Source organism: Tupaia chinensis, unplaced genomic scaffold (genome assembly GCF_000334495.1).
Source record: "Tupaia chinensis unplaced genomic scaffold, TupChi_1.0 Scaffold000179_1, whole genome shotgun sequence".
NCBI lineage: Eukaryota > Metazoa > Chordata > Mammalia > Scandentia > Tupaiidae > Tupaia > Tupaia belangeri.
In genome coordinates this window covers 4,030,539-4,046,671 of record NW_006159654.1, presented here as the reverse complement: position 1 = coordinate 4,046,671, position 16,133 = coordinate 4,030,539, and the positions used below count along the sequence as shown (strand labels likewise).

Below are 16,133 nucleotides of genomic sequence, written 5' to 3'. Positions count from 1 at the left end.
ATTTCAGCTTCAGAAGTTTTCTTTAAAAAAAAATATGTTATGCCAGAAGGCACATGTACTAGCAAAAGAGAGAAGAATAGCAAAAGTACTCCCCAAATGGGATTTGTCATGCTAAATACCTTTCCTTCATAGTTTTATTCTGTCAGGAACTTGGGCATGCTTACATGGTCCTGATGTGCTCTTCAAGCTGATTGGGTAAGAACTAGAACCCCGATGGTCATGTGGGATCCAGCTTCTGCAGTGCAGCACCCAGCTGCCACACTACAGGGTCCAACCTCCACCTTTATTTAAGCTAATATAATCACTTTCCTAGAAAATGTTTAAATACAGAAGCCTCCTAATTTTAAAAGACTCTTTTAAAAACGATTTATTAAATTTTATTTATTATTATTATTAATTTTAAAAAATTATTCTATCAGGTATTTGTGCTTACACAGAGAGAGAAAAAGCAAACTGCCAAATCTTGGACTTCAACCACAGTCATTTGCAACTCTAGTACCTTAACTACCACACCACCTGCTGGTCCTGAACAGATACTTTTAAAAATACTATTTATTCAAGGAAAGTCAGTTTACTGTGTATGAGATATTGTTCTGAGGAAAACGTGGTATGTGTGATTTAGTATGTTATTCTGAAGACTTCCACAGCTTATGTACATCAGCTTCTTAAAAGAACAATATCAACAGTACTGAGACTACTGTGGTGATGGATTGATAAGATTTATGGTTATCTCTAAGATCTGGTGACAACAAAACTCCAGAAGTAGTTCACGTAGGCTAATTATAATCTCCCTTCCAATGTTCTAGCAATCTAATCCCTCCTAATAATTATTTACTCTTCATAAAATCATTTGCAATAAAATACGAAATTATTCAATATATAAAATCCATGGAGAAATTGCTTAAATTTTCTATATGAGAATTACATTCTCTCATTTCTTCTGGAAGAATTATTTATGTATGTTTTCTTTTAAATTTTAATTATTAATATATAAAATGTATCATGTCTTTTATAAAAATATAAAATTAAAAATGTCACATTAATTACAGAACTTATTCATGAAAAATGTTCCAATGCTTTTGAGAGGCAGTATACTTAAAGTTTAAGAGCATGGAATCTAGAACTAGACTCCCAGGGCTGTAAACTCAGCTCTACCCATTTCTGCTGTGTAATGTCAGGTGAGTCACCGAACCCCTGTGTTTCCTCCTCTCTAACATAGACTAATATCATTTACCTATCTTATAAGTTTGTAGCAGGGGATAAATGAGTTAGCATATCTAAAGTATTCTGAACAGTGTTTAACACTATAGTGTTTAAGTACTATAGAGGTGCTACCTGTTATGATACTGCTGACAAATTTCAAAGCTGATTAAATTGCTAAATAAGAGGCTATTGTTTTTATGATGCTAAATATATAAATATTAGGAACAAATAAAATATTTATTTTCATAAAAAGCCTATTGTAGAGTTATAAGCTAAAACACTTTTTCTCTTCCTCTGTCTCCCCCTCTGTCTCTCTCCTCTCATGCTAGTGTGTGTGCCCTCTGGCATAAAAATTAAAATGAAAAGAAAGTTCTTTAAAAATGTTGAAATTATATTATGACCTTTGATGAGCTGTTGTACATAGTATCTTGGACACAAAATTTCTTCTTATTTGATTTTTAATGCAATTATCTTTCTGTCATAGAAGTGGTAAAGTCAGGGTGTTAGCACAAGTTAGTAAAATAAGCGTATATAGTATATTAATTAAATATATAGTATTTAATTGCTTTTGTTGTGCTTCTGTTGTCTTTTGTTCACGCTAGAATCATTCCCATTTCGAAAGTGCTAAAATGGAGACTAAAACACTTTTAAAAGTCAATTAGCAGTTGAGATAAACACCACACTCAAAGCAATACTTGTTCAAAAATGGGCAACAGTTAAATCTCCATGAGGCGTGTCACAGATTATACTCAGTTTTTAACATTACTACTTCATTAGGCCAAGATTTCTTCAGGGAAAATAAGAAATGCCATATCCTGTTTATGTGTCTTGTCTCAGAAAGAGAACTTAGTGTCCTTCTTAAACAAGAAGGCATTCATTTCCAAGACAGTAGAGTGTGATTAATTGCCTCTTGATTTAGTTTTCTTTTGATGTGGTCAGGACATATCTTTAATTTATGTGTAATGTTTTGATAAAGAAATTCAGTATCACGCGAACCAAGCTGACACATTTTTCACGAATATGCTGTTAAAGAAGCAATTGTATTTGTACCTTAAACAAAAAGAAAGAAAAGTCAATAAATAGATCTTTTTCAGGATATAATTTATGACAGGAGTTCTACAAACTGTGTTTTTCTTTGCCAAATAATTCCTTTCAAGTGCTTTTTTTTTTTTAGAATTATGTAATGTCTCTTATTTTATGCCAGAAAAATAACCAGGATATGAATTTGACATCACATGCATGGTGAGAGCGTGGAAAAAAGTCTGAGAATGCTATTTACTTTCATACAAAAGGTCACAGAATAATTCTGCAAGTCAACACTTGAAACTGGCTGGCTGAAAGCCTTGGATATTTGGAAAATTAATGTGTGTGCTTTCAAAATGTATGTGTGCATATGCTTCTAAAAAATCCTTAGACAAAGCAGAGAACCTTGTGTCCACCCAATTTTCCAACTGTCTTTGTGAGAGAATTTTGTAAATCTCCATGGTCATACTTGCAGGATCACTTAAGCTAGTGAATCCAGGAGAAAAAAAATATTTTTAAATAGTGAACTTTATGGGCCAGCCCCTCTAGTCTAGTGGTAGAGAGCCATATCTCAGATGGCAGATGAAGGTTCGAATCCCAACCATGGCATCTTGTAAGACACTCCAGGTGAAAGGATAGAGAAATGGAAGAGAAGTGACTGCAGTGTGACTACGCTCCATTGTGGGGTGCTTTCTCCTCTCTCTCTCTCTCTCTTTGCTTCTCTATCTGTCTCTTTCTCTGGTGAGCACATGTACCCTCTGGAAATTAAAAGAAAAAAAATTACACTATGAATTATTTGAGTGTGTTACACTCTGACTTCAAGGATTTCCCAAGTGATGCTCTTAGACTTTTAAAAATTCAACATCTTCATATGTCTGTATCTGATTATGTCTTCCAGATTATGTTAATTAGATGTAACTCACAAAGTGTATTCATTTTATATACCATTATAACTTTATGATCTACATAAAAATGCCATTTTGGAGAATGAAGTAATATTTAGTAGAGCTGCTGGTTACTTTTTCTTAAAGCTTAAATAGCTCATATTTGTGATTTAATTCAGTCATCCTGTGTCCACACTGTATTACAGCATATGGGGAAGGGGTAAATGGGGGAGCCTAAGAGTGATTGAATTTACTAATGGTTGCAAATACTTAATATATATTGAGTGCTTGCTGTGTGTTAAGAACTTATCTAAGCATTTTATGTGTAATAACGTGTGTATTGCTCACACCCACTCTGGAGCAGGTACTTTTATTATCTTCATTTTAGACATGGTAAAACTGCAATGTAAAGGAGTTGAAATAATTTCTCTCTGGTCACAAAGTTTAGGTAAACAAACCCCCACACAGTGCTGCTCCTTAATACACTGAATCTCAATGGAAACACCTTTCTGCATTTTATTTTATAATTTCCTATTTATGTGTAATTGTACTGTGCTGTAGGATACAGCATAGTTTTTTCAAAGCATGCATGCAGTGTATGATAATCAAACCAAGGATATTACCATATTCACCATCGTTCACAAAGCACATTACATTATATTGTGTATCTTCAATTTTCATTTTACTAAGGGAATACTTTCACTAAAAAATGTCTGTCTAAAGCATCTCAGGAAAGAACTTCATTTGAATAAACTTGAGTTTGAATCTGAGCCCTTCTTGCTTAAGTTAAAAAACCATGTATTTTTGATAATCCCTAAAGAGATTTAGGTAATACACATTTTTAACAAAGTATGCAAGGGTGATGATGAACTTTTTTTAAAAATATTTATTTATTTAATTTTATTTATTCGTTCATTTATTTTAATTTGACCAAAGAGACAGAGAGAGAGAAAGTGAGAAAGCAAGCCACCATGCCCAGGACTCAAACCGTGGTCAGTCATGTGGGAATGTCCAGCACCTTAACCACCATGCCACCTGCTGGTCTCTGGTGATGAACTTTTTGAAATATAACATAGTGAGGCTCACTGGAAGTGGAGAAAAGACCTTCCCAATGAGTACAGTGCATGTATGCACCACCCAGACTACCCTGAATGTGGAGCCTAACCAGGAGTTTATTTGGTGAGCGTGGAGATAAATCATGGGTTTTCTCCTGAATCCAATAAAATCTGGGGAAATGTCCTAGTTTCACAGTAGGAAACCTTACTCTAATAGCCAAATTTTCAAGTGAGCTTCACCAGAGAGGTCTCGAGAGATTCACTCCACTTACTACTGCTGGAATTTCACTGCAAACTTTGTCAAGTGTGGTTACAGTGACTGAAAGCTGTCCTATGGACTTGCTTCTCTGCACTCTGCTTTTTCATGTTTAGACCTCCCGATTCCCTGCTATGCTTGCCTCTCAAACATTCTGTTTATGTGATTTGGGAGAAATGTATCTTGCGGCATTTGGAATTAATTTTGTAGAAACTACTCTTACATTTCTCTTTTGAAGCTATTTTCTGGATATATAGACCTCTTCTAGATAATCACGGCCCTCTGGGAAGGGATAAATGAGTAGATAAATGTGATGGGATCTTTATATCCACAACTGTCTTCTACCCCACCCCCAAAACAAATTTGTCTGTAAGAACGTAACTATTTCATAGTAAATAAGAGATCTACCGTGGAAAAAATGTTATTTGAACAAATGTTAGTCACTACCAAAACAACATTGTTTTCCCTAACAATACAATATTAATATGATCTCATAAATTTCCTTTAAACATAATTACTTTGAATTCTTTTAGATTGACATTAACACTTTCCTGTCCAATGGATCTCAAGAATTTTCCAATGGATGTTCAAACTTGTATAATGCAACTGGAAAGCTGTAAGTATAAAATACTTCTTCAATAAATAGTTCTTTTAAATTAGTAAATATAAGATTTTAATGGCTTATACAATTTTATTTTATCAACTTGGTGGCTTGTTTACTATTTAGACATGTAATCTTTCACCAGTATGAATGTACTGCTATCTACTAACACATGCTCACCATACTGAGAGAGAAAAAAATTGAGGATCTAGAAATAACAGCTTTTAAGCTCAAAATCATATACATACCTCACCAAAGGTAAAAAGGACAATAATCATTAAAACCAAACTGCCATTTGGGACCAGCAGGTGGCATGGTGATTGAGGCACTGGACTCCCACATGGTTGACCATGGTTTGATCCCAGACTGGGCAGCTTGAAAATCATACCAGGCATGTGTGTGTGTGTGTGTGTGTGTGTGTGTGTGTGTGTGTGCCCAAAATCCTGAGGAGAGGATGGAGGAGAAGGGATTGCTGCATAGTCAGCCCCTGAGAGGTGGTTTCTCACCTTCCCTCTCTGTAACTCTCTATCTCTCCTCTCCAGCAAGTGTATGTACCCTATGACAAAAACCTAAAATATCATAAAAAAACCCTGTCATTTATTTACTAAGTGCCTACTCTATATATATATATATATATGTGTGTGTGTATATATATGTATACATATATATATATGTATACACACACACACACACACACACACACATATATATATATATATTCTTTTTTCTTATACTCAGAATAAAATTATTGTTATCCTCATGTTTTCAGTTGTGAAAATGGCCATCTTAAGCAATTGAATATTGTGGTCCAATTCATGGAGGTGAAAACCACAAGCTAATTCCAAAGCCTATGCTTCTTTTATTAACTAGTATTTATTATTTCAAAATTAGTGTGGTGGGTATGTTATGTAGGTATCTCTGGAGAAAACAAATTGGTTACACACCATCAGAAACTTATTTATGCTCTAAATTTCTGTTTTCAAAGTGGATTTATATGAATCATTAATCTTAACCCAGATGAAATTTCAGGTCTTTCTGTTTCTCGGAACATACCTAGATAATCAACCCTGAGTTGATTGTTTTCAGTGCTTAATCCCATGAGAAAAATAAAAAATATTCAGTATTTTGCTTGTGATAGAAAAGTTCTGTCTTGGTTTATTCCTTGAGAAAGATTTGAAGGTAGCTCTTCAGAATTCATGTCTGAGGCAAAGTTTGTAGTGTGGTGGAGTTGTCACTAGATGGCGTGCCTACCTTACAGGGGAATATGATCACCCCCCACACACACCCATCAACCCATAGCTCTGTCACTGCATTGAACTTTTCTTAATGAGGTGAAAATATCTATTTCTCTGATAGTACCTTCTTTTTATAAAATTTAAGCAGATTAACTTTTGTAAATAATTCATAAATATTAAGTATACATGTGGAATAAGATACTAAAGTAAATGAAAAGAATCTAAACTTGGGGAAACCACTCAGAATTATAAGTGGGAAGGGATAACAGAAGGTTCCCAGCAGCAGAGATTTTGAAGTGCACCATGAAGAAAGGCAATTTGAGGAAGGGCTGATTACGTGTCTTGGTTGCCAAATTAAGTACGTGCTAGGACTCAGAAGGAAAAAAAAAAAGAAGGAAAAAAGCATGTGCAAAACAGTCCACCGGTGCCCTAGTGACAAAGCCAGGGATGGTGAATATTATTCAATAGAAAAAGAGAGCAACAATCGAAGCTTTAAGGAGCAAGAAAACTATCTGGTCAATGCTGTGCCTCTTACAGGTTACTTTAGCCAAATGAACCAAAATGATTTAAATAGTTTCTTTTAACAGTTTAGCAGAAAGAATAGAAAGTAGGAACAAAGAGGAATGATGTGGAAGATAGAGATGACAGAGACTGGTACAAAGCGGCTGTTAAGGCACCAGGTCCCTGTAAATCAGATAAAGAGGTTAGATAAATGGAATCATATAGAAGCTTTAAAGAAGAACAGAAACAGAGTAAAAAGCAAAGGTTGGTGGGAGTATTGATAAATCCAATCTTAATACATTTAAGGTTTGGTAAATTTAGGTCTAAAGTCAAAAGGAGGAGTTAGAATCCAAGATAGTTTATTACTACAAGGTATATACAGAGGCATGCAAGTATCAGGTAAAATAGCTGAAAAAGTGAATATAGAGAATGTACACTCAAGGTCAACTAGAAAACACAGGCCAGTTTCCATGACAATTTATATCTCTAAAATGCAAATTAGTGTATCTCCAATAAAACAGAAATATTAAATTATATATGCACAGAAAGAATTATGTAACAAAAGCTTATTTTTCACTAAATATTTCAAACTTGACCCCCAATCTTTGAGTGTCACTTTTGCTTATAATAAATGAAATTGAGTGAAATTCTTTTTTTTTTTCTTTTTGGAGAGGTTTTTGCTATAGGGCACGTGCGCTTGCCAGACAGACAGAGAGAGACATAGAGACAGAAAGCGAGAAATCACCCCCCAGGGGGGATGGTCACGCTGCAATCCCTTCTCCTCCATTCTCCTCTCGGGATCGTGGGCACGCCCACATGAGTTTTAAGCCACTGGGTCCAGGACGTGAACCGCGGTCGACTACGTGGGAGTCCAGCGACATAGCCATTACACTAACTGCTGGTTCCCAAATTGAGTGAAATTGTTAATAAAGACAAGCTATTAAAGTGACTAGTAAGACCAGCAGATGGCATGGTGGTGAAGGTGATGGACCTCCACATAGCCAACTGCAGTTTCAGTCCCAGACCTGGTGGCTTGAAAATCACTCCAGGTAAATGTATGCATGCCTAAAACTCTGAAAGGAGAATGGAGAAGGGATTACAACATAGCCAACTCCTCTGGGGGTGATTTCTCGCTTTTCCTCTCTCTGTCTCTCTCTAGCAAGTGCACATGCCCTATGACACAAACCTAAAAAAAAAAAAAAAAAGTGATCACTAACCTTCCTTATCTAGAGTAGGTAGTATTAATATACCAAACTTCAGATTTCACTGCATCACCGTTTTTCTTTAACTCTATGAAAATATAAGACTGTATTTTCAAAAGACGATTTTCATTTCCATTGGTATAACAACTTTATTTTTAAATTTATTTTATGTATAAATGCACTTATAAACTATTTTATATTGACACAATATAAAGGACCAATCTATAATAGAGGGAAACTTGGCTGAATTATTCCCTAAGGCTATGCCCTTAAGGAATTTACAGTGCAAATTGATGCATAAGAATAGCTAGAGAAAAAACTGCAAAATCTTATTTTTAGTTTCTAATTAATATCATAAGAAAAACTTCTAATTAGACGAGTTAAAAAAATAACAAAAGCTGTTTTAATCCTGAAAAAATATTGTTTAATTTCTTAGCATCATTAAAGCTGTGGTGTTAATTAGGACAAAGAGGACATAGAATATGTGAACTACCCCATTTTCATAAAGGGCCTAATTTTGTAGTACATGTGTAAAGAGAATGTAGAGGACAAAAGTGGAAAAGTTCAGCAATGTATAAAGATTACAGACATTGTGATTATTGATATTGGAAAAGAAAATATAAGGAAGTTGGGACCAGCAGTTAGCGTAATGGCTATGTCACTGGACTCCCATGTAGTCGACCGCGGTTTGAGTCCCGGACCTGATGGCTTAAACTCATGCTGGGCACATGTGCGTATGTGCCCAAGATCCCGAGAGGAGAATGGAGGAGAAGGGATTGCAGCATGACCATCCCCCCTGGGAGGTGATTTCTCGCTTTCTGTCTGGCGAGCACACGCGCCCTATAGCAAAACCTCTCCAAAAAAAAAAAGAAAATATAAGGAAGTGACACAGTAAAGAGTAGTGTTTTCTGCAAAAAACAACCTAAATTCCTAAAATGACAGAAAAGGGATTTTTAAGGATCAGTTTTTAAAAATAGTAAGAACAATTTTAAGAAACGTTTGAAATATATTTCAATGAGACTTTGCCTAGATATGGCTAAAGATAGAAAAAATATATTTTAATTCAAATATATATTTGAATTAAAATACATAACAATAGATGGAATGTTTTTACTATTTAATTTGTCAAAATCATTTCAAAACTGTGCCTGACAGGACTCGGACTGATTCCTCTGGAGTTTATGCTATGCTTAGTTAAGGCGAAAGACAGGGTTGGTGTTGATATTTTTAACAGTTTTTTTTTTTTTTAACAATTGCTTACTAATAGTCTGTACTGTTATCTAAGCTCTTTTATAATTTAAAAGGTTGGACATTGTCCAAAACAATATTATCCTTTTTATTTGCCTACTTAGAGATACAGATGGTTCTTGTCTTCTGAGTTACTAGTTAAATCTTTGTAATTACAAAATTGGCTAGAAAGTAAAATTTGTCCCAAGATAGAAGTATTTGATAGTGCACTACTTATAAAATTAATCCTCACTTAAGCATTAAACAACTCCAAATATTCTGTCTTAATAATACTTATAACTATCCTCTCCCAATATGCCCACATTTTTGTAGGTTGAAATTTTTTTGCTTATCGTATATTCTTAATATATGACAATATGATAAAAATACAATGCAGTTACAGGCCTTACTAAAGTATGATGACACAAGAGTTTTATGTTTATTACATATATGATCTGATTTCATCCTAACTACAGTATAATAAGATAGGATCAGCTAATTAAGGTTTAAAAAGATTAAGTGACTTTCCTAAGGTCACATAAATATGAAGTATACAACTTGAACTCAATAATTTAATAGCTCTCAATTTTTTTTACATACCATTTAAAAATCTATCTGGCAATTTCCAAATCTTTACAAATTGCACCTATAGTATTCTTAAATTATGTCTACAAGTTAAATATACTCAATAATTCACTTGCATTATCATATAAAAAGACAGAGCTTCCTCCTTTGCAATTTACCTTCTCTCCTCCATGTCCATGTCTTTCCATCCATTAAAATAGTCCTAAACCAAGACCTGCAGAATAGGGCTTCCCCTCCTGGCAGGGGATCTCTTTCTGTGACTCCTGCAGGCTGAGATCACTCACGCTTTAAAATCAGTTGCAGGTCCAGCAGTGGCATAATGGTTACGGTGCTGGATTCCTGCACGGCTGACCGCAGCCTGAGTCTTGGACCCAGCGGCTTGAAAATGCCAGGTGCATGTGCTTACATGCCCCAAAATCTGAGAGAATAATGAAGAAGGGATTGCAGCATGGTCATCCTCCCTGGGGGATGATTTCTCACTTTGTCTCTGTCTTTCCAGCAAGTGCACACGTCCTATAGCAAAAATCCCCACTCCAAAAAAAAAAAAAAAAAAAAAAAAAGAACTTGCAAAACACTTTTGATTCAGACCACAGCTATAGTCAAGTAAGTGATACGACTAAGATATATGTCCCCCATTCCATGTGAACCCAATTGGTTCACTTGAATAAATAGAAAATATTGTTTATCTTTTCCTCAGTTAAATACTGTCTTCTTAGGTCTAGTCTATTTTTATTATTTGAAGATCCATATCTTTCCTGCTTAGTTATGTACTCCCAAAAGGGCACGCCTAAACCAGATATTTTTCCCAAAGCATCCTCTTTCAATACTCGGGTAGCACTCTTCCAAAATGAACCCCCATGTTTAACTCTGAGTAAGTTCTTAAACTAGGCACTGCATGATTGTTACTTATACAACAGATGAAATTCAAAAAAATGTATCATACGATGATATTTTTTATTAAGAAACTGTATAAAGTATGTAAATCTGCTAACTTTTCAGATACTCAGCTTTCTCTTTCATAAGATAAGTGAACTGTACTAGATGATAGCAAGGGTCATTCTCAACTCTAGGTCTGATAAATTCGTTAAATATACAAGACTATAGATCTGATGTACGAAATTAAGAACACAGCATCTAGAAACCATAGGACATCTATAAAAATGGGGACCAGCATAAAGCATAATAGTTATGTCACTTGATTTCCACGGAGTCCACTGCGGTTCAGGTCCCAGACCCGGCAGCTTAAAACTCACGCCGACTGCATATGCATGTGTGCCCAAGATCCTGAGAGGAGAATGGAGAAAAAAGGATTACAGCATGGACATATACCTCCTTGGGGGTAATTTCTCACTATCTGTCTCTCTGTCTCTGTCTCTCCAGCGAATGCACACACCCTATTAGAAAAAAAATTCTATAAAAAATGATAAAGAGGAAAACAAAACCAAAAGGGAGGCCAGCCAAATTAGAAAACAAAAACATAAAAATAAGAAAAATACATAAATAAAAACTTAGAAAAATAATCTTATTTTTTTTAAAGGCACACAGAAGTGTGATTAAAGAGTTTGTGTTAATAACTTGGTGAGAAGGACTTTAGATGTGTTTGAATGCCACAGTGAGGTAAGAACCCAGAAACCATGCCTAGTGATGGCAGTAGTGTGACAGGTAATCACAATGGCTTTGGCTCCTTACTTTACCCCTTTTCTTCTGAAGCAGTCATGTTTGTAGATCCCTACGGATGAATTCTTACTGCTTGGGTGATAAATATCCTATTCACATTCAAGGAGATTTAGAAGTCTCTAAAGCACTTAAAGAATGTCTAGTTCAATACCTGTGTTCTCCTAAACCCCAGGTGACCTGTTTCTTCACAATTTACCAACCCCACCTGTAGGCCTTGTTTCCCATCACTTTGTTAATTTCTCTGAATTCTGCATCCCTGGAAAGGGAAGGGAAATTTCTGAGATATATATATATATATATACACACACACACACACACACACACACACACATACATATATACATATATATACATATATATATATATATATATATATATATATATATATATGTATGTATAATCCCTGCCAAATTGTTAGCACTTGGCAAGAGTAAGGAAGATTCATACCATTTCTCATCCCCAAACCTACTTTAAGAACTTTTGATTGCAATAATAATTACAGGCCAGGTGGTGGCGCAGTGATAACACCAGTGGGTCCACATGGGGAGGTCCAGGGCTCACTCCCAGGTTTCCCTGTACACAGTGGGTGTGTATCTGAGCCTGTAATTCAAGCTGGATGAGGCTGAGAGTGGATTGTCAAGTCAACACCCTGTTGGGGGAGTGCTTGTTGCTCTCTTTTTCTTTCTCTCATGGAAGAAATAAATAAACTTTTAAAATAGCATCTATTTAAAATATAATAATTATTATAATGTATGACACCATAATTACAACCATTTTCTGCAATATGTCTTTTATATAAATACAATACAAATAAACCATCAGTAGAATTTATATTTTCCAGGAATAGTGCTTTTTTTCTAAGTCACCAATAGTCTTAGAAATTTTTCTAACATAGCTATTCTAAAACTGATGGAATATATTTGGAAATAGTTTGAATACAGAAAATGGTCAGAGTTTCTCTGGTAAAGTTACTTGTCCATTTTTCAGTAAACCTTTTTTGTCAAACTAAGTATAATCACCGTTTCTATGATCTCTGTTAGAAAACAACCCTGCACATATACGTAATAGAATACTACTTAGCCATGAGAATAATGAGATTCCATCATTCAATACAAAGTGGTCAAATCTAGAAGATGTAATGCTAAGTGAAACAAGCCAGACAAAAAAGCCAAATGCTACATCACTTCACTCAGTATATATCTATTGTCTGCATTCTGTGGCACAAAATTGAAATCCCTGAAGACATAGAAGTGGAGAGGACAAGTGTAGATCGAAGAGGCTTGCATAGTGGATGAGCTGGAGCCTAGAAGTGGATCAGGAAAAAGGCAGTTAGCAGGCACAGGGATACACAGAGTTGGGCAAAGTGGGTTGTGGAATGGCATACCACCACTGAGTAAACAAAGAAACAAACAAAACAGACATTTCCAATCCAATCAAATTAATGATACACACCATATTGTAATGCTGTTTGTTGAAAAAGATTAATATATTATCCTTGATTGACTATTGTACACTGCATGCATGCTTTGAAAACCTGTATTATACCCTATATTATCCATATTATATCCTACAAGTACTGTAATATACCCGTATTATACCCTATATTATCCATATTATATCCTACAAGTACTGTAATATACCCGTATTATACCCTATATTATCCATATTATATCCTACAAGTACTGTAATATACCCATATTATACCCTATATTATACCCTATATTATCCATATTATATCCTACAACAAGTACTGTAATATACCCGTATTATACCCTATATTATCCTTGATTTGATTATTGCACACCACATGTGTGCTTGAAAATCCATATTATATCCTACAAAACCCATATTATACCTTACAACAATTAAATGTAAATAAAAAATTATAAATGAAAACAAAATAAAAAAAAAGAAAAACACCATGATATATCCTTTGGATGAAAAAAACTCTGTTCCCCGTTTTTCATGCTTAGTTGAAATAAATCAACCTATAATGAGCAATTTATGAATTAGAACATAAAGGAAAATATTGTGGGAGTGTACATTATGTTAAAATTGAATGATTTAACCAAGAATTATATTATTATAGTAGTTATCACAATATACTATGACTTCTGTAAACCTGTTGTAGTATAAATCAGTTGTCACTGATTTGTATGTGTGTGTAATTTGATTATTTTGGGTGAAGCAGAACAATATGGAGTTACTTATTTGTATTTATTTGGATATTTTCCACACAAATGCCATTTTCTTTATAGATATAGGTTTGGTGCCTATAAAACAACAGCTATGTTTTGCCTTATCTCACAAAATTTTTTGTTTAAAGATTTACTAAAATGTTGAACCAGCAGATAGTGTAATGGCTATATTGCTGAACTCCATGTAGTCGAATGCGGTTCGAGTCCCTGACCAGGTGGCTTAAACTCACACCAGGTGCGTTTGCGTGCATGCCCAAGATCCTAAGAGGAAAATGGAGGAGAATGGATTGCGGCATGGCCATCCTCCCTGGGGGGCAATTTCTTGCTTTCTGTCTCTCTGTTTCTCTCTCTTTCTGGCGAGCACATGTGCTCTATAGCAAAAACACTCCAAAAATTTTTTGAAAATTTTAAAAAAAGATTTAATAAAATGTGAAAAATACTTAATGTCATGAGGTCTGAGAGAAACAATGTGGCTTCACTTAAATGGCAAATTATAAAATAATATACAACTTTTAGCAATATCTAGGTTTGTACCAAGGCTAATTCCCTTCAGTTTTTTATTGTACTGTGCATAAAATGTGAGTTTCAGTGTTTGAAATCTGCCCATTACCATGCTGACTACCTTCCTCCAGTGCTTCAATGAATGTATTGCAGTGATAGACATTTTATGACACTACACAGGGAAATTGTACTAAAAATGCATCATTTTATTCTCTGATGTTAATGACCATGTGAAGATTTCAGTTTTAAGAATGGCCACCATGGTGCAGCAATAACACAATGTCCCATGATACTGAGGACATATGGGAAGGGTTTGCATCTTGAGGTCTCCTGTGCACATGGGGCATGTGTACACGCCAACATGGTCCTGGCTCATGAGTTAGGTGGGTGGAGTGTGCATGAGGACCTTGCTGGGTGTGTCTCTCTTTCTCTGTCTATCTGCCTCTCTCATAGAAGAAATACATATACTTAAATATTTTTAACTTGTATAGCCTTCTAACTGCTATTTTAAAATGATGGCCTTCAAATTCTTTCGAAAATAAGAATACAAATCTGAAATTCTTACTAATATCATGCAGGAATTAATCCTCTAGGATTAGCTTAGGTTTTGGTTTTTGTAAATGAGTAGTGATATTGAATTATCTGTTAGACACTCAAAATCACAAATTAGTCAAAGGATTATTATGGTGTCTTCCTATTCTCTATTCAGAACATGATACGGCTTTTGGATATCACCAGAGTGATCTGGCTCATAGTATCTGTTATGTTTTGGGGTCTTTGAAATGAATTGATAAGTTTGAGCAGATCTGAACCTCTTATTTTTTTTTCCAGGCAAACAAAGGATAGTTTCCCAGAACCTGAAGTTTATTCAGAGATAGGTGCAGCGCTCTTATAAATTCTACATTAGAAATCCAACCAATCACACCTTTTCCTCATTAAAATGAATTCAGGGTCAGATCCTTTTCTAATTTTAATTGAGGCTTTTTTTTTTTTTTTTTTTTTTTTTTTAAGAGTGGTTTTTGCTATAGGGCACATGCACTCAGCAGAGAAACTGAAGTGAAGAAATCACCCCACCGTGAAGGGATGGGCATGCTGCAATCCCTTCTCCTCCATTCTCCTCTCAGGATTTTGTGCACTCATGCACACACACGTGCCCAAAGTGAGTTTAAAGCCACCAGGTCCAGGACTCGAACCATAGTCATCTACGTGGGAATCCAGCAACGTAATCATTACACCATTTGCTGGTTCAAGAACTTCAAACACTGTATGTTCAGTGCATGGCAATTTTGTGAAATTTTGAGAAATGTGAACATAATTATTGGTGTGCTTTTCATTTAAGAGAAGCAGTTACCATTCACAAATTATGTTTCCACTGTTATTCTCAGAAAAATAGGAGGAAAGTTTAAATCTACAATATATATTAAAGTGTCTCAGAGAAATTTAACCAAAGTAATTGTAAAAAGAGAAATTTAACAAAAGCAATTGTAAGATAATGGTTATAACTCAGTTACACCAGAGAGTTTTAGAAAAAGTGTAATTACTTAGAAGATACTTAATTTCACAGACCTATAATTTAAATGAAACCGCATGTAACAGCCTGATTTATGGTAAGAGCATTCAAATCAAATGCACAAATTATACATAAAAATGTTTTAGTTAAATGCATTTTGACATAGCAGTTGTTCCTTGTCAGGTCAATAAAATTTACTTGAGTAATATTTCTCCTAGCAATAAGTCAGCACGTGCCAAGAGTGAGCATTTTCTTCCTTTTGTTTTTTTTTTTAATTACAGCTGTGATTAAGGACATCAGCATTTGTAAACTGGGTCAACCTAGGAATGCCCTCCCCCTTCCTCTTGTTCTCTCCTAATCACATTTGAGACAGCTGGACTAAAATGACTCTAGTTTATTTTTTAAATGAAATTTTCATCTATAGTTAATCAATGAATCTTTAAACAACTCATTTTGAAATTAAATATATTCTCAG

General features: G+C 34.8%; 1 protein-coding gene across 1 annotated transcript in view; it reads left to right on the top strand.

Annotated features, from left to right (window-relative positions):
• Positions 1-16,133, top strand: part of GLRA3 (glycine receptor alpha 3) — a 123,151-nt gene that overhangs the window by 45,586 nt on the left and 61,432 nt on the right. Inside the window, exon 3 of the mRNA XM_027771044.1 lies at positions 4,955-5,037. Within this exon, the coding sequence (XP_027626845.1) occupies positions 4,955-5,037 (83 nt within the window). The remainder of the gene's footprint in view (positions 1-4,954; positions 5,038-16,133) is intronic.